The 19,855-nt window shown below is 37.7% G+C and overlaps 2 protein-coding genes across 3 annotated transcripts; one reads left to right on the top strand and one right to left on the bottom strand.

Moving 5' to 3' along the window:
• Positions 1 to 95: 95 nt before the first annotated feature.
• Positions 96 to 8,167, bottom strand: LOC142979278 (kelch domain-containing protein 4). Its single transcript, XM_076124114.1, has 9 exons — positions 7,949 to 8,167; positions 7,448 to 7,621; positions 5,419 to 5,540; positions 4,887 to 4,995; positions 4,312 to 4,539; positions 3,711 to 3,947; positions 1,981 to 2,146; positions 1,355 to 1,561; positions 96 to 913 (listed from the first exon to the last, which is right to left on the bottom strand). Exons 1-9 carry the CDS (start codon positions 8,057 to 8,059, stop codon positions 777 to 779), a joined length of 1,491 nt encoding a protein of 496 aa, XP_075980229.1. The 5' UTR covers positions 8,060 to 8,167; the 3' UTR covers positions 96 to 776.
• A 426-nt stretch (positions 8,168 to 8,593) lies between these two features.
• Positions 8,594 to 17,980, top strand: TfIIFalpha (transcription factor IIFalpha). 2 transcript variants are annotated; one of them, XM_076124126.1, is made up of 13 exons: positions 8,594 to 8,810; positions 9,826 to 10,004; positions 10,690 to 10,824; positions 11,230 to 11,331; positions 12,620 to 12,688; positions 13,929 to 14,050; positions 14,300 to 14,422; positions 14,982 to 15,093; positions 15,554 to 15,619; positions 16,032 to 16,183; positions 16,556 to 16,666; positions 17,085 to 17,235; positions 17,743 to 17,980. In XM_076124126.1, exons 1-13 carry the CDS (start codon positions 8,790 to 8,792, stop codon positions 17,948 to 17,950), a joined length of 1,551 nt encoding a protein of 516 aa, XP_075980241.1. In that variant the 5' UTR covers positions 8,594 to 8,789; the 3' UTR covers positions 17,951 to 17,980. The 2 variants fall into 2 exon arrangements, with proteins under 2 accessions (XP_075980241.1, XP_075980251.1); XM_076124136.1 differs by having other exon boundaries at positions 17,088 to 17,235.
• The last annotated feature ends 1,875 nt before the right edge of the window (positions 17,981 to 19,855 follow it).

Genomic DNA, 19,855 nt, shown 5'->3' on the forward strand with positions numbered 1-19,855 from the left:
GTGACCAAAGTCCCAGTTTTTCGTTCTAAAGGTGAACTTGAGCTTGATAACCGCTACCAAAAGACATGCCGAATGAACGGAAATGAAACACGTAATGAATATAAAAATGCAAGTATAATTTCGTATATGCTTTTCTATGTACAACACATACCTATATAACATGTATTATGTATGAATGACAACATCGACAATCGATATAGCCAAATACTAATTACGCGTAGTATCGCGTGTTCATATCAAATGTTTAGAACTAATTGGTGTAATGCATTAAAATAATCGTACAAATTCATGCAGTTCTCACCAATGTTTAAGATTTTGTGTAAAAGAATTTTGAAACAGCAAATCCAGTCGCTATAGTCCGACAACTTAATAGAAACTCCTGACATGCATGACTTTACTAAATTATAATTTAAAAATGTGTGAAGTTCCCAAATAAAGTAAGCAGCTGTATCCAGCAGGTCACTCACTATACGCTGCATATGCCTGCGGGACACTGATATTCTAAATTCTGAATTTTGTGTAACTTCGCCAACCGCAAACCTGGCATACGAGGCTCTCTAGTCTCTACTGAGTTGTTGGACTATAAAGGTCTTGTAAAAAAAATATTTTAGTATACTTTTCTGTTATGGTTTAATTACTTAAAATAACAAACACACTTAAAAAAATAACTGACAAATATTTCCTTATATTATTCGATATATCTCTTCCAGCCACTTGGAAAGTTTACACGTCACATTTCACTTTGAACCTTATAACTATCGATATAGAGTCTATTTTCACTCATCATCCTCGTCGTCGCTATCGTCGGAGCCGCGCTCGGAGCCCGACTCCTCGTCTTCGGAGTCGGATCCAAGCCAGTCAGGTAATGACGGCTGTTCTATTAATGTCTTCCATTCGTTTAACTTGTGGAGATCTGTAAGAAAATATAAATTGTGAGTATGAAAATCGTCGCCAATTTATTTTAAAATAATAAGCTCAGGTTTCAATTGTAAAATTATCCGTCTGATAGCTTATCTGATTGAATTGTTACAGATGTTGTCACTTTATTTAGCAGTCATATGGATTGTCTGACACTTATTTATAATCTGAGAAACTAGCGGTCACTGTCTTACTAATAAACGTTATATAAGCTATGATTAGTTATAAAGGGTTATGTTACCTATGATCAATTTTGAAACTGACAAGACATAAATAATCGGAGCTTCCTCAATGTTAATTAGTAAGAGTGAAGTCTATCTAGTTTTACAGTTAATAAATAAGTATCAGATACCCTTTTTCACTGCTAATAAAGTGACAGCAAATGTATGAAACCGAATTACAAAATTCAAAATCATGTGAAATTGAGACTACTTACCTAAACTATACATATCGCTTAAGTAGAACTGTTTATCATCTTTCTCGAGCACTCCGCCGTACAGATACAGCGTGGATCGTTGCACGGCCATCATGGCGGACATGCGCGCGCCCGGTCCCCCGCGCGGGGCGGGCGCGGCGCCAGCTACTGTGACCGTACTCGCCGGAGCACCGCCCAGCTTCATCGTGAATACTTCATCTGTTACCACTGGAAAATAAAAAGAAATTGTAAAAGTTTTGATATAAATAACCATTATTTCAATTATCTCCTATATAATATCAAGACAAAGTGTATTAAGTCGTAAGTCATAATATACTTAACACAAACAATTTTGTGTGGAATATTCAATCTTACATATCAGGGGTTTAACCAACGCGGGGACATTACAGAGATGGATAGCGGCATAGTGGTATTAGAATTGAGCGCCTCCAAGCTTCGGAGGATAAGTAAAGTGTTGTTGTCGATAGTATAACAATCGTTAAGCCATGTCAAAGGCCTTTTGGTGGGTTAAACAACTTTGACACTAGATTGATCAGTCATATTTATGTAATTTTGTTTTAATGAAAACACTTGCAGTTGCTTTCTTTAGCAAACCATATCATCAAATAACTTAAAAATATTCTTACCAGTGACAGCTTCCTTGACGGGCTCTTCTACTTGTTCCTCCATAACTTGTTGTGTGTTCTGTTCAGATCGTAACGTCACATTATGCCACTTGCCACTCTCCAGGTCCAACATTTGTAAGTCATCGCTCATCTCGCCGCGTAGCTCTTCTTCCGTCTCTTCTACGTCCTATACGAGGGAAAGAGATAGAATATGTTAATATATTATCAGTAGAGACAAGTAAATAAATATTTTGGAACTATGTTAATAATATAAGGCGCCATCTAGTTCATGTATCAAACGATGTTTTCCAGTTTTTGTATTATTTATCATTTGTTTAACGTCAATTATAGCGAATTTGTATAACTACGTAGTCAACTTAGGCCCAGCGCAGACAGACCGGAATAATCCTCGCGCGGTCTCGAGCATTTTCTTTACGGCTCGCGGATGCTCGAGCATGCTCGCGACTGCTCGAGCCTGCGCGAGGAAAACTTTCTAGGTTACCATTCTTCATTAAACAGGCCAGTTTTCGTGAAAATTCGTCAACGATGGTAGACTGGGCCATGATTATAATTGCTCTTTTGACTGAAGAAGAATAAAAATGACGTTCTCTCTCTTTAAACTCAGTAACAACATTGAAATTTTTCGTACGATGCTCGCGCGTCCTCGAGTATGCGCGGGGATACCCGCGCATCCTCGAGGACGCGCGAGCATTTCTTGTCAGGTTCAGCGCAGCGGAGAGGATTTTTTTAACGCACTTGAAAATCAACTTTAAATTAATTAAAATAAAGTGCATAATTGCTTGAACCTGACCAAAAATGCTCGCGCGTCCTCGAGGATGCGCGGGTATCCCCGCGCGGCATCGCGTCGCCGTCGGCATCGTACGAAAAATTTCAATGTTGTTACTGAGTTTAAAGAGGGAGAACGTCATTTTTATGCTTCTTCAGCCAAAAGAGCAATTAAAATCATGGCCCAGTCCACCATCGTTGACGAATTTTCGCGACAAATGGTCTGTTTAATGTAGAATGGTAACCTAGAACGCTTTCCTCGCGCAGGCTCGCGCAGTTGCGAGCATGCTCGAGCATCCGCGAGCCGTAAAGAAAATGCTCGAGACCGCGCGAGGATTATTCCGGTCTGTCTGCGCTGGGCCATAGGGTCAGCGCAGACCAAGAGGAGCGCAGCGGAGAGGATTTTTTTAACGCACTTGAAAATCAACTTTAATGTAATTAAAATAAAGTGCATAATTGCTTGAACCTGACAAAAAATGCTCGCGCGTCCTCGAGGATGCGCGGGTATCCCCGCGCATACTCGAGGACGCGCGAGTATCGTACGAAAAATTTCAATGTTGTTACTGAGTTTAAAGAGAGATAACGTCATTTTTATTCTTCTTCAGTCAAAAGAGCAATTATAATCATGGCCCAGTCTACCATCGTTGACGAATTTTCACGAAAACTGGCCTGTTTAATGAAGAATGGTAACCTAGAAAGTTTTCCTCGCGCAGGCTCGAGCAGTCGCGAGCATGCTCGAGCATCCGCGAGCCGTAAAGAAAATGCTCGAGACCGCGCGAGGATTATTCCGGTCTGTCTGCGCTGGGCCTTATTGTTCGGCTTTACCGCCTACCGTCGATCTAAGCGCGTGCACTAAGTTCAGCTGCGTGGCGATAGATGGCGCTGTTCTTAATAACCATTTACACAAACAAAAAATCTCAACTCTGACTATGTAAAGAATTTGCCAGTTTTGTAATAATACTTACACTAACTCCGCCGAATACATAAGCCCTATTGCTATGCACATTGACGGCGGCAGCTTGTCCGGCTCGAGCCGGCGGGGCGAGCGGGCCGCCCGCCAGCGAGCGCCACGTGAGGCTCGAGCCGCCTGAGCCTGTCGAGCCGCTCGACGCCTTATGTGTGAGGCGGAACAGATCTGTGTGAGTGTGCGTGCGCTCTGTACGACCCTCGCGGACGCGGGAGAAACCGCCGTAGATTATTAGCTGTGGAATAAATATGTGAAATAGGTTAGTTTATGAGTTTCTGCCAGTTTTAAAAATAATAAACTTGCAATTTGAAAATGTGTTTCAATAACGGCGGCTTCCGTGGCTCAGTGGTTAAGGTGGTCACCACGACGCTATCTAAGAGGTCGTGGGTTTGATTACTACATGGAGCAAATATTTGTGCGATCCATAAATACTTGTTTCGTGTCTGGTTGAATTTTGTGTCCATTGCTTGTATGTTTGAAAAATACTCCGCCACAAAAGAGCAATTCTTCTTTTAAAACAAAAAAATTAATAACTTTAAAATAGCAAGGAATACTGTCAAAACTATCAGTTTCGAATTCAATATGTCTCTTCAACTCACCGAATCACTGCCAATAGGTAACATAACACAGGCAGACCTAGCACTAGGTCCCCTGCCACTAGCGGTCAGTTTACTCCAGGTCCTCGTGTCCAGGCTGAAGGCGTGCAGGTCGTCGAAGTAGCGGCACTCGCGGCCGTCGTCCGAGTAACCGCCGAACACTATGATGTTACGTCCTAGGAGCACCATGCGGTGGCCGGAGCGGGGAGACGGGCCGTTAGGTGCTACCACCTAGGGGAGAAAGAATTTTGATGAGGATATAAAGTAAATGTGATTTGAATTGGTGTTCTGTGACAATACTGTTGATTTTAAGTCTTGCTGAGGATTTTAAATCAACCTGTATATGGTACAAGTTGTTCCTTAGAATTTCATAGTAATATGTTCAAATACAGTGTGTTGCTATTTTTTCGTAAACTAGTAATCGAAATCTTTCGAGACAAGGGAAACTGGCTTAGTAATAAAATATTTATTTCTAATAAAAAAACTTAATGAAATTTGTTTGTTGTGTTTGTTAAAAAAATACATTTATGACAAAAACCAGTTACTGTGTTTAGTAATATTTCTGTTAAAATGTGTACCTTTTCCCATTTCTTCTCAGCAAGTGAAAAGCACCATAAGTCCTTGTAATGATGGAACTGTGTCTCTGAAGGGCTTGTGAACTCACCACCAAATATCCACAGCTCTCCTCTATAAAAAAATAATACAACATTACATATTATCTACAGGAAATTCCAAATATCAACATGGCCGGTATGGATGTGACAAATGTGATAAGATGTATGCATGAGAATGAAGCAAAAGGAATTTGATGAGATAGTAGCTAGTGCTACCCTTTGGTTTCTGTCTACTCACATGGAAAACAGGCATCATTTTATGTAGAAAAATACAGCTTTTATTCTTCATGAAAAAGGAGGAAGTCAAATTGTTTGCAAGAATTAAAACAGAAGTTTCTGAGCTTTACATAAATACCTATTGTCACTGCAAAAAGGCCTGATTTCGTCAATTATTGAGAAGACTAATAAACTATCAAAATAGGAATCAAGGGCACTCAAATAACAAAAAGACTACACATAATTTTTTTTAACACAATTCTAATAATACTTGACTTACTTGTTAGCAGGTGTAGCAACTGCTTGATGGGCACTTCTTGGTGGAGGTGCTCCAGGTGCCTTCACCAGCTTCCACTGACTGTTGGCCGGATTGTAGAACAACAGCTCATTGTATACCTCAGTCTGAAAGAAACAAATATTCAAAATTAGAAAATCTCCATTTATCATGTCAAGCAAACATGTATTAAGACTTTCTGAAATGAGTAGTCAAAAAATATATACAGGGTGTCCCAAAACTCAACGATAATCCGAGACAGGATGAAAGGCCAAGTCATACCTGTTATAGGAAAAATAAAATAAAAATTCCATATCACTTAGTTCAGCAATAATAGACACTTTTCAAAAAAGTTGAAATTCCACACCCTTGGTCGCATTTTCAAGTCCTGTGATCACCAATGTCACAATTTCGCTGTGTTTTTTTGAATTTCGTGATCTTAATTAAATATGCTATTAATCGTATAACAAATTAATGCACAAAACATCATTAATTTATTAAAAAAAGTTAAGTTTTAGTGAGTCATCTTTCTCAAAAATATCGTTAGTTAACTTTGACGCTTCATACTGAAAAAAAAATGTACTTGACTACCCTTGGCAAGTTATTTCAAAAATTGGCGCATTTAATCAAAATTTCAAAATGGTATAACACTTGCCTCTTTTCTTGCCATTAAAAATGTTATTTTTATTTGAACGAAGAGTATCCTCGCAGATGGATCGGACCCAGTGGTACAATTTTATGGCATCCTCGTTCCCCCGATCTAAATCTAGTAGATATTTTTTACTGGGAATGCATAAAAGAAAAAGTTTATTCAAAATCAATACAAAATCTATCAGAACTTCGCCAGAAAATTGACACAGCGTCAGAAGAAATAAATGCAAGGAATTTTGCTTGACTGGTGAAAAAATCTTTTGTACGCCGTTGCAGAGCCTGTATTCGTGCCAGAGGAAAGCAATTATTTTTAGTAAAGAGGTAATTGAGTCAGTCCATAACAAATATTTAATGTAATAAACATAATAGGCTATAACAATAAAAAAAAAACAATGAACGAACCATCGATATTATTTAATTATTCTCCTTAAACTAAAGTAATTCCGAATTGTTTTCCTCTGGCATGAATTCAGGCTCTGCAACGCCTTACAAAAGACCTTTGCACCAGTCAATCAAAATTCCTTGCATTTATTTCCTCTGATGCTGTGTCAATTTTCTGGCTAAGTTCTGATAGAGTTTGTATTGATTTCGAATAAACTTTTTCTTTTATGCATTCTCAGTAAAAAATATCTACTGGATTTAGATCGGGAGAACGAGGAGGCCATAAAATTGTACCACTGCGTCTGATCCATTTGCGAGGATACTCTTCGTTCAAATAAAAATAACATTTTTAATGGCAAGAAAAGAGGCAAGTGTTATACCATTTTGAAATCTTGATTAAATGCGCCAATTTTTGAAATAACTTGCCAAGGGTAGTCAAGTACATTTTTTTTTCAGTATGAAGCGTCAAAGTTAACTAACGATATTTTTGAGGAAGATGACTCACTAAAACTTAACTTTTTTTATTAAATTAATGATGTTTTGTGCATTAATTTGTTATACGATTAATAGCATATTTAATTAAGATCACGAAATTCAAAAAAACACAGCGAAATTGTGACATTGGTGATCACAGGACTTGAAAATGCGACCAAGGGTGTGGAATTTCAACTTTTTTGAAAAGTGTCTATTATTGCTGAACTAAGTGATATGGAATTTTTATTTTATTTTTCCTATAACAGGTATGACTTGGCCTTTCATCCTGTCTCGGATTATCGTTGAGTTTTGGGACACCCTGTATACATAAACAACTGTATACAAATTTTAATGAAATATAGCTGTTTATTTTGTTTATCAAACATTCACTAAGCTAGATGACATGCCAGAGTAAAGCTTCAAACAGCAAAACCAAAAATATGTGTAGATGAACCTGATCAGCACAAGCCAAAACAAGTGAGTCGATCAGGAATATCTATGGACACAACATTGGTTTTAGTGAGCTTACCTTTTGTCCATCATGATACTCTCCACCAAACATGATGAGTTCATTGTTGGTGGGGTGTGGAGTGAGGGAGGCATAGGCCCTGGCTGACGGAGGACCTGGGAGGGTCTTCTCTGTGGCTTGTGCTCGCTTGGCTTCTTCACGCTCGATTTCAGCTATTACCTTTGCTATGTCTTCCTAAAAAAGTAAAAAAAATGTGTGTAATTTTGTATACTGTTATTGCTAAATTAGAATAATTTAAAAGCTTAGGATAAGTACCTAATTAAGTTTGTTTCTCATAAAAGGTATCTAATGTGGTCATATATAAATATATATTATGAGTTACAGGTTGCGGTAGCCGCATGAAAACACCTAAATTTTACATAGTTTTTAATGGTGAAATAAGTTCAAAAATATTTTATTTACTTCACATATGGATTAAAATGTAGTAAATTCGTGTGCTACTTATACTGAATAGTGAATAAACCTGTATAGTTATTAAAAACTAAGAGAATTACAACTAACCTCGCCTAAATTAGCAAGTTCCTTTTTCATTTTATTTGCTAATTTCTTTTCGGTTTTTGCTGCAGTTTTCACTGCACCGCTGACCTTGTTCTTATTCTTTTTCTTACCCATTTTTAAAACTTAGCTCTAGAAATATGTTTTATTAGAAATGCCGAAAAACTTTATCAAAACAATAAATACATATGCGATTGAAATACTTTATAGGTTAGTTCAGACAGACACTCAGAAACAGTAGGATATCAAATTATTCAAAATAATTGGGTATATTACGTAAAGTCTAGTTGAACGAAATAATAATTCAGAACTTTAGCCTCGCAAATTTTGTATAAAAATTGCGTAAATACAAACATAATTACATCCTTCAGCTACCAATATACAAGAATTTTATTTGAATACTTAAATTTATTGGTTAATATTTCTTAAGCTTTTGAACGCCTCTTACTTTGACAATATAAATACGTTTAGTAACATCAATACAGAAAAGAAAAATCTGTTTAAGTAGCCGTTTTCTTCGTATAAGTTAAGGCAACGATTATTTATAACAATATCATAATCATATTCTTAAAAACAAAATGTAATAAACCTACTACTTTTCAATATCAACGAAGTTTTTGTTTTGAGAAATGATAGCGAAACGTACTTTGTCATCTTGGCATTTGCAAAATGTTGCACAGTCGGTGACGGTCGTCTTTACTTTTCCATCTGTATTTTCTCTCGAAATCGTATAGAAATTAAAGATTTAAGTTCAAAGATGTTGTTGAAAATTGTGTAACACATACGCATAGATAAATTCGGATAATAGTGATATTTTATTTATAAAAAGTGAGATTTATCTTGGAAAATGACGACTCCCAGCACGTCGGTTCGTAATTCTGTTTATTTTATTAAAAAAATATACCTATGATTTGTTTAGTGACGCTATTCTGAGTGAGCCAGTATTTTGGAGTGTTGTGATAATTATAATTTCAATGTTAAAATAAGGTTAAGTTATGTAAATATCGACCAAACAGCTGTAGTTCATTCATAGTGGGGGTTTTCAGCTGACAATATGATGACAGGCACGAATTCGCCATCATTATGGCTGCAACTATGTCTCATTATCAATAATCGTGTTTGTCATTCTATCAAATTATCAATTCCGATACTTCTTTATACTTACCTATATACCCAGACACAATTTACCTCATAGATTTGACAAATAAAAAACAAATGAATTCACATAATCTTCTTTATCACATAAGCAAAACAAACAAGATCAAACCTGTAAAACTTATCTATTGTTGTTTCATTGCTTGATTGATTAAATCCCCACCTTTATTTTTTGGATATACATACATACCTGGCTACAAGATTTTTTGTGTTATATGGTTACTATGTATAAACCTTATTTTTTAAACATTCTTTCTTTTTAATTTGTAAATTACTGTAAGTTGTGATTTATTAAAATTCAATACAACTGTTGTCAGTACCTTATTACTCCACTGATTCTTAATGCCTAAAATTCCTAATGTAGCAATTGCAATATATTTTTCCTTATAGGCACCCAATCATACACTGCTACAGTTTCACTGCTTCAGCTAATTTTACAAACAATGCCCTGTATAAACATTCATAAAATCACCCCATCTTCTCATAAGCGTAGCCAGAGACCGGAAAACGTCACTTAGTATGATCCCTACAGACTTCCTTTGCTTTGTTTGTCATGCAGGACTGCCGGTTGCGAATATGACTTGTGGCTTATGCATATAAAACTTAAATCTGTAGGTCTAACTGTAGGGTAAAGTGATAAAGTAGTAACCTTAATATTTCAGACATTGTGCATCTTAGTATCACAATTAATTTTAATATGTACAAAAAAAAATATTTTCCATTCTCAGGGTAGTTCGGCCACAGTCCAGGAGTTCAAGATCAGAGTGCCAAAGAATGTGAAGAAGAAGTACCATGTGATGAGATTCAACGCCACACTCAATGTGGACTTTGCAAAATGGACACACGTCAAGATGGAGAGAGAGAACAATATCAAAGAGTTCAAAGGAATGGATGAAGATATGCCAAAGTAAGAATTACATATTTTTACTCCTTTTACATTAAAAAATGTTCAGCAGGTCTTCGAGGCTAATGTTCCAAAAGTCTTATACAAATCTAGCAGCCTATCACGGTTTTGCCCAGTTTGTAGTTATTTTACAAAAAAACATTTTCAATCTTTACACATTTATCTACCTCTTAAATCAAACTGTCTATAAAAAAACGCATATAAATTCTTTGTACCTTGTTGTTAATGTATGTTGTACACATAGATATAGGGATATATGACATAGTGATGTTAATGAATATTGCTGAAAAGGCAATATTATTTGTCCAAGAAATTAACACAAGTTTCATTTGCTTTTCACTCTATTGATATCTGCCTTCTGCTATTTAGTCATTATTAAATGATTTTTTGTCATCATTTTGTCTTTCCAGGAGGTATTTCAGCTAATACTCTCCTTCCTATCCTTGTTATTCCACCTTTAAGTTAGTGTCTCTAATAAGGCCAACATTTTAGTATTCAAAACCAAAAATTCATTTAGAAAACAAACAGGCCTATTGAGACACCTGTGGTGGTCAAATACAGTTGGTGAACTTAGCACCAGTTCGAAAGCTCGCCAGAAACTCCTGGCCACTCTTTTGAATAGCCAAATATTTTTTTACATTATTAAATTATGCTAGTGTTAAATGACGAAATAATATATTGTGTATAGGTTTGGCGCCGGTTCAGAATACGGTCGTGACATGCGCGAGGAGGCGCGTCGCAAGAAGTTTGGCATCACGTCGCGTAAATACAAGCCTGAAGACCAGCCCTGGATACTGAAGGTTGGAGGCAAGACTGGCAAGAAGTGAGTATGAGGTTATTATTACTGTTTTAACTGCAGATGATGGGCGTCTGTGGCACGTTTGGTAGTGTATCGGACTGCTATCTGAGGTCTCGGGTTCGATTCCCGGCTCATACTACTTAATACCACGCCTGTCATACCCAAAAGCGTAGGCGTGGTAAATAGTCCCATGTAATACGGGGTAAGCCTATTGCCATTTACCGGCAATGTTACAAAACTCCGGGCTGCTATTGAGTATTCTAATATAAATTAGAAAAGACTAATAATACTAAGCTCAACCCGGGATTCGAACCCGAGACATAATTAATACTCATGATCACCGGTTGCATACATTACTGACTGCACTAGGCACTTGTTGCAGTCAATGTAATGTCAATAAAACACTGTAGTATATGTTTTTATCTTCAGGTTCAAAGGTATCCGAGAGGGTGGCGTGTCAGAAAACGCAGCGTACTACGTGTTCACCCACGCCGCAGACGGAGCCATCGACGCGTATCCATTACAGGAATGGTAATAACACATACAATTATTATCTTTGCTTCTTGAAATTATTCATGCATTTTACGATTAGAGAGTACAAGTGTATTAAAAATACATTTATTCGGTTAATGTTCTTGCACTTGGCAAGGGTAAAATTTAAATATTTTTTTCGTAAAAAATATGGTACACAAGTTGGTTAAAAATCAAAATCAAAATCAAATCATTTATTCATTTAGGTCAAATATTGACACTTATGATAGTCGTTACAATTACTGAATCTACCACTAGCTCGGAAAGGGGGTAGAGCCTTATGAGAAGAGCTAGCGAGAAACTCACGGCCACTCTTTTCAATCGCCAAAAGTTTTACAATGTGGTTGATACAATAATTGATCATGCGAGGAGCTGCCAACAATCAGCGATATAGACTAATAGTCAATTATTAAGGAAAATGAATATAGCAAGGTTATTAATTAGTCTCTGATCATACCGTATGTTGGGAGCACCTACTAGCATGTGATAATAAGAATATGGGCAGCAAGTGAGCACATTGGTTGTAACATTATAGAAGAAAAAAGTGACAGTTTTATGATTAAAATCAAGTTGTACGTAACATCACCTATTTGCATCATTAATTGCCCATATTTTACAATATTTAGACCTACTTCTACTGAGTTTATACAATTTATAGCAAAGTTCCCTAATTTCAAAGAATCCTAATCAAGCGAGCGACTAATCCCAAGAGCTATTGTCGTTTAGAAACTCATCAATTCTGTAATAAGCTTTCCTAACGAGATGTTCCTTAACTGCAACTTTGAATTTAGGCAGGGGTAAATCAATGATGTGCTTGGGAAGCTTGTTGAAGAAACGAATGCCGAGACCTACAAACGAATTGTGCACCTTGTGTAAACGATGATGGGGACCTACTAATTTGTGTCTGTTTCTAGTGTTATAATTGTGTCTATCGCTATTTGTTGTGAAAGTCCCTAAATTTTGTTTTATATACAACAAGTTTGCAAGGACATACTGTGATGACACCGTCAATATCCCTATCTGCCCAAAAAGCTCTCTCAAGGAGTCTCGCGCTCCTAAACTATATATTGCACGAATAGCTCTTTTTTGAAGGATAACAAAATAATGTAGTATCACATCTCCACCCTAGGTGAGGAAAAGGCTAGGTCTTGAGTCCCTCCACACTCACCAGGTGTGAGTTAGAGATATTGCATGTTCTCAAGAACACAAAAAAACTGTAAAAAAACTTTTAGACATGCAAGGTTTTATCACGACTTTTTCATTTCAATGAATTGTTCTTGTTGTTTAGGTACAATTTCCAGCCCATACAGAGGTACAAGGCTTTATCTGCTGAAGAAGCTGAACAAGAATTCGGAAGGTGAGTGAACTTTACAAAATAACTTGATTGATTAGATGTCAATGTTAATGGCGTTTAACTGTTTACATTTTTACTAATAACTTCACGGCGTTGTGTAAGCTCTGATTATTTATACAGTGTTTTGTCTTATTCACTCATATGCAGTTCCAAAATTAATCCATCCATACTTTAATATTATAAATGCGAAAGTAACTCTGTCTGTCTGTCTGTCTGCTACTCAATCACGCCTAAACTACTGAACCAATTTGCATGAAATTTGGTATGGAGATATTTTGATACCCGAGAAAGGACATAGGCTACTTTTTACCCTGGGAAAATGACGCATTTCCCGGGAAAATTCAGGTGGCGAACGAAGTCGCGAATAATTAATATTATAATGACATTGAATTAACAAAATTCCGTTGTCATGGCAACTATTTTAATGACGGATATGCCTTATCGCGACTTCGTTATATGAGATACTAGCTGACCCGCGCAACTTCGCTTGCGTCACATAAGAGAGAATGGGTCAGAATTTTACACGTTTTTGTAACACTTTTTTACTGTTACTCTGCTCCTATTGGTCGTAGCGTGATGATATAAAATATGCTTTTTTTTCACGAAAAATATTCTTAAAATTATTTATATCTCTTAATATAACGAAGTCTATCTCTTAGTATATCCAAGTCGCGCTAAGGCATATCCGCCATTAAAACAGTTGCCATGACAACGGAACTTTGTTAATTTAATGTCATTATAGTATTGATTATTCGCGACTTCGTTCGCCACCTGAATTTTCCCGGGAAATGCGTCATTTTCCCGGGGTAAAAAGTAGCCTATGTCCTTTCTCGGGTATCAAAATATCTCCATACCAAATTTCATGCAAATTGGTTCAGTAGTTTAGGCGTGATTGAGTAGCAGACAGACAGACAGACAGACAGACAGAGTTACTTTCGCATTTATAATTTTAGTATGGATAAAAAAAAATGAGAATATTTTTCGTAAAAAAAGCATATTTTGTATCATCACGGCCAATAGAAGCAGAGTAACAGTAAAAAGTGTTACAAAAACGTGGAAAATTCTGACCCATTCTCTCTTATGTGACTATAGTGCTTTGTGTTTGTCACTCATACACAGTTTCAACATTAATTGAAAGAGACAAAACACTTTCACTAATCAAGTTAAACAGCGCGACTAAAGAATAGTTTTACAAATAAATGTATTGAAAATTAAATATTCCTGTTTCATATGAATGTTGCAGACGTAACAAAGTAGTGAACTACTTTTCTCTGATGATACGTAAGCGCATGCGCGGTGATGACGCAGCTGATGACGTCGAGGACCCCGACGAGAAGAAACCTAAAGGAACTAAAGCTAAGAAAGGTTAGTTGATATAATATGTAGTATAATTGCCTCTGTAGCGCGGTCGGTAGTGTATGCGACTGCCGCGCAAGAGGTCTCGGGTTCGAATCCTAGGCTGGGCCAAAAGAAACTGACCGCCGTAGCCTTTATCGGATTGGTAGCCATTATAATAATATGAGTCTTATACTAATAGCAGGGTAATGGCGGCACCATCCATGGGAGAAGTTATAAATATTCTTCGAAATGTCATACTTTTCTTTTTGTTCCCAGACTTGAAAATTTCTGACATGGATGAATGGATAGACTCAGACGACGACTCATCTAACTCAGAGAAGGAAGAGAAAGACAACGAGAGCGACTCCGGGGCTAAGAAGAAGAAGAAGGACAAAAAAGGTATGTTGTATACATACAAACAAACATAATATCATGCCTTTTTCCCATAGGGGTAGGCAGAGACCAAGGGACGCCACTTGGTACGATCCTTACAAACTTCCCTTGCTTCATTCACATCCATACATTTTGTCATACAGGCCCGCCGGTTACGAGTACAACGCTTCTGACCTATTTTCAATCTAGATGTCTTTGATAGAAATTTAATTCAAACAGTAGGGATAATAGGAGGCTTTGCCCAGCAGTAGGCTGACAAAAACAAACGAAAACATCAATAAATCTTTATGTTCGATAATTCTTTTAGTGTTCTTAAAGGGATGTTATTAAATTAATAAATGTTTTGGGACAACTCACTATAAGATTAACAACCAGGCTCAGAACAAATACTCGTGCTCATCACACAAAGATTTGTCCCGGGTTGTTTGTTACGCGGAGCTACGATTATTGCGGCGAAATGACCACGTTAACCACTGCGCCCAACGTGCAGTTATATTGCAATACCTTCCACGTGGTCATTGTGGTGGACTAAAAGCCTAAACCCTCTTTCATTCTGTGTGTTCAGGTGCCACAAACAAGAAGAAGAAGAAGAAGGTGGAGGACGAGGCGTTCGAGGAGAGTGACGACGGCGACGAAGAGGGACGAGAGAAGGACTATATCTCTGACTCTTCTGACAGGTCACTAACCATACTACTACTTCATATAACGCGGGCAGAGTACCTCATTACACTCACAGTGTAACCTACCAACGGGTTCTTATCGATTTTCGTTTACAAATGCATATTATTATCTTACCTTACTGACCCCCGGTTTCTGAGTACATTTAGCGGTAGTTTTGACGCTATTGAATAGATAAACTACCGTTAAATGTACCTCAGAAACCGGGGATGACTCACTGATGGACAGCGTATAGCCGAAACTAGAAAGTTGAAATTTGATATGAAGATTACTTCTATCAAACTTAGTGGATTTTAGATTATTTATTGTATATTATTCACTTTGAAATAATCTCGGAAGTGTAGAGGAGTGCACTAAGAGAGGAATTTTGGAAATTACCTCCAAAAGGGGGGAGAGTAGACGGAGTCAAAAATCACAATCGTGTAATTTATCTAATTATTTTTTATTTTGATATTGCAGTGAGTCGGATCATGAGACCAAAGCGAACAAGGAGCTTAAAGGTGTCGCCGAGGAAGACGCGCTCAGGTAAACATTTAACTAACATCTAATTAACTATTATTTATTAACCGATTCAGTTCAGAGAGGGGACGAGTGAGTTGATAACAAAATATTTCACATATATTTCATGTTATTATAAGTATAATAAATAATTATTAGAAGGAGCTCGTTCTTAGTGGCTTAGTGAATAACATCCGGGCGGATCGATTGTTAAGCTACGTCTGCCGAGATTGTTCCGTGGATAGGTCACCGTATTATACATTCCGAGTTCCTCCTTTATTTTCATTACGTAAAGAAAGAAATGCGTGATCTACAAATACAACGAACTATAACAATTAAAAAAAGAACCCCTTATAAGAAAAACTAAAACAAAATGTGGTAATAAAAAATATTCTTTGGAGTATAGCAAAAATCACTCAGGACACGTTTTGTTATTTAGGAAACTACTAACATCGGACGAGGACTCAGAGCAAGAAGAGAAGGAGCACAAAGAAGCAGAAGAGGAGCAAGAAGACGAGCCCACCAAGGAGGGTGAGGAGCGAGCCAGCAAACTTACCAAGAAGAAGAAGAAACAAGACGATAACAAGAAAGGTAACCACATCAACACAACAATCACCATTTGTTATAATAGAACTAGTTGACCCGCATGTTACCACGTATTATTTTTTTTGTCAATTTTTGTTTTTTTCTCCCCTTAAAACTGTACAGTTTAATGTTATTTTATATAGATAAGTAACATCGCACTGCGTGACAGCGCTTTTATGTTTTGTGGTCCGCACTGCGTGCCATCACTATTATTATCGTAATTTAATTGCATAGTGACATTTAAGCCTTCGTCGTGAAAGGTTATGTTTACCATTCTTCATTTCGCAATCACGTTCGTTACTCATCACATATTATGTCTGTAGGCAGTGACAAGTAGTGAGGATTTCTACAAAAACCTTATAAGTGTATATTTTTCAGTGGACTCAAGTAGTGACTTCAGTTCGGACTCTGACACTGACCCGGAAAGCAGCAACACCGCTAAGAAACCCAAGAAGAGCAAGAACGGCGCTGACAAGAATGCTAGCAAGTGTGAGTATACACGTATAAATTCAGTAACAATCGAATAAATAATTGCATAAGTAAAATATATATATAGTTTAAAATATTGTTAATTTTTACGGCTAGGGGGGGCTATCAAGAATCTCAGCTGACAACTATTTGAAAGCCAGTTTGCCGTACATTTCTGTCGCCCCTAGTCCCGTCAAAGCAGCAATGTACTGAAAGCGATCATCAATAAAATTTACTATATGTACTAGAAAAAAATTAAAATATATTTGGCGATTAAAAAAGTAGTCAAAAGATTCTTGCCAGCTCTTCTCATTAACCCTATCTTACGAACTGGTGGTAAATTCACTTACCGTTGACGATAATACGTGTCTGTTATTGACCTAATCGAATAAATGATATGATTTTGATTTAGTTAATGCTATATGTTGTAACATTTCAGCAGCGAGCGGTGGCGCGGGCGGGTCGGGCGCGTCGTCGTCCCGCGGCGGCACGCCCACGCCGAGCGCGGCGGCGGCGGCGGTGGCGGCCGCCAACAACGCCAACAACAACATGCCGCCCGCCAAGAGGCACAAGATCGACCCCTCCTACACGTACGTTACACTCTATTATACTTTCAACATAATAATTAAATATCACTCAATATTATTATCAAAAACATTTTAAAAAAATCAATACCCCGTTGCCGAACACCGGTCTCTTTCCGGCATGGAGAAGGTCTCGAGTCCGTAACGCTTGTTCAGTGCTGGTTAGCGACTTTCTTAAAGAATTCCTGGCTCTATAAAACAAGCCGTTACAAACGAGCAAACTACGTCATAATCAGGAATATGACAATGTGTAAGTGCAAGCGAGAGACTCCGATAAAATGACATGACTTAGTTCCCTCGTCTGAAATGGCCCGAGTATAGGTTCAATTACGATGTTTTCATTTACGTGTTAATTATTTCTAACACTCACATAACTCGAAAAGTCGTTAGTGTGCCTGGAATTCGAACTCTGGCTTACTTGCGTGGGAAGAGAATGCGTAGACCACTAGCTGCGTAGACTACCAGCTATTACGGCATAATAATCTGAATTAATATATTTATCGAATTTAACAGCGAATGCGGCGTAACAGAGGAAGCGGTCCGTAGATACTTGGCTCGCAAGCCTATGACGACGACCGAGCTACTGACTAAGTTCAAGTCTAAACGCACGGGGGTCAGCAGCGAGCGCCTCGTGGAGACCATGACGCAGATACTGAAGCGAATCAACCCCTTGCGACACAACATCAACGGCAAGATGTATCTTAGCATTAAGAGCAATTGAACATTGTAATATATTGCAACCTATTCGTTATATTGTGTTTTATTTATAAACACTTATGAGCAGTAGCAGTAGCTAAAGTGTATTTTACTCTATATAAAAATATAATTATTTTCTAGTTCCTTTTCTGGTCACTAGAGACTCAATACAGCGCTATTGAGTAGACTAATGATAGCTATATTATACTGTTTAAAATTTATGACGGTTATAAGCTATGCCTTGTCAGTATATTTGTTACAATATTTACAGTCATTCTGGGTGACACAGTCGACAGTGGGGATATGAACTAGTTTCAATTATTTTTTCATATGAAACCAACACAATTGATAAAAGTTTGCAAAACTAAAATAAACTTTTATCAATATTTTTTTTATGATAATTATGATATAGTTAAAACATGGAGTTATAATACAGGGATTCGGGATTATAAATAAAAAGCCACTATAATTTGATTAACCATTTACTATGTCTGAACGAGTTCCACAACACTTTTTACAAGGAGGGTTGTGCCCACGTTTATTTGCTAGCAGGTTGATTAGGTCTTATATGATCATCAGACTTGATCGTGCCCAGTCGTAGCCTGCTCCGTGTCACAGGGTCCACGTAAGAACGTTGTACTGGCTCTATGACTGTAGTGCTGATCACTTTACTGAACACCTTTTTTAGGTCATGGACTTCTTGTTTTCTGGAAAAGAAAGCGGATTTGTTCAGTGCAGGATAGGGAGAGGGAAAGAGTTTACTGTTAAAGTCTATACATATTTTGATCTGAAAATGTGAGATATCTAAAGCTTTGTAAACCTTTTTTCTATAAAGTTTTAAACAAATTTAATAAATGCATTTGTCGTAGCTTAATGACGACGTTTCAGTGCTCTATGCGGCCACCTTTAGAATGACCGCGCTAAGGTTGATCGTTTACCAATTGGTAATTGCCTCAAAGAGTAGCTGATTTGACTAGTAGTAAAATACAGTATTATATTAGTGTAGTACATACTTCCACATGGACTGTTCTCTGATGATCTTCTCGGCGTCGGCGACTGACTGCGGCATGTCCTGGTCCTTCGTCTCCGGCAGGAACAGGCAGCAGATGGCTGCCACCATCGTCATCATCGTCAAGATCAAGAATGGCAATGCATTCCAAAGACGCTCCTGAAAATGTCATTGTCATTATGTTTTGATTTGAAAATAATAATGTGTCTAACCACGTAGAAGATATGTATTACTTTTTTTAACGAGTGGGGAAATTTTCTGGAAGACATCCGAGTCTCACAGGGGCAGAAAGCCGGGTTATGTTGGATTCTTCCGACTAAAACCATCCCCGATTAAAGCTACCGGCACTAATTAGGGAAACTGGTACCCCAAAATGCTTATTGCAAGGAACCTTACGAAAACAGCAGTTGCAAATCAACTCTAGATGCTTGTGTCTTGCGACCGGTGCAACGATATTTTATGCAAGAAAGTAATAGTTTTTTGAAATGTGAACTGAAGAGCGTACCGAGAACACAATGAAGGGCGACACCAAGCTCATGACGAATCCGCTCATGTGCAGCGCGGCCGAGCCTGACGCCCTGAAGGCAGTGGGCAGGATCTCCGTGCCCCACTGCATGATGGCCGTATAGCACATGTTCGTGATGAACCTCGAGAGTACTGCAAAGGTGGCCATCGGGAGACCTTGGAAAATAAACTTTTATCAATTAGTCAGGATAAGCGGGCACTTTTACGAAAATACAACCAACGAACATAACCAGACTTAAACCAACCATTTGTGGTTCACATTCTTTTGTTTCATATGGGTACCGAATTAACAACATCAGCATGTTAGCGGTATATCGAACACCTTGTTATTTATCTATCAGATTGTTACACCTTCCAATAATTAATTCACACACCAAAGACAATAAGACTAGTCAT

Source organism: Anticarsia gemmatalis, chromosome 2, assembly GCF_050436995.1.
Source record: "Anticarsia gemmatalis isolate Benzon Research Colony breed Stoneville strain chromosome 2, ilAntGemm2 primary, whole genome shotgun sequence".
NCBI classification, from domain to species: Eukaryota; Metazoa; Arthropoda; class Insecta; order Lepidoptera; family Erebidae; genus Anticarsia; species Anticarsia gemmatalis.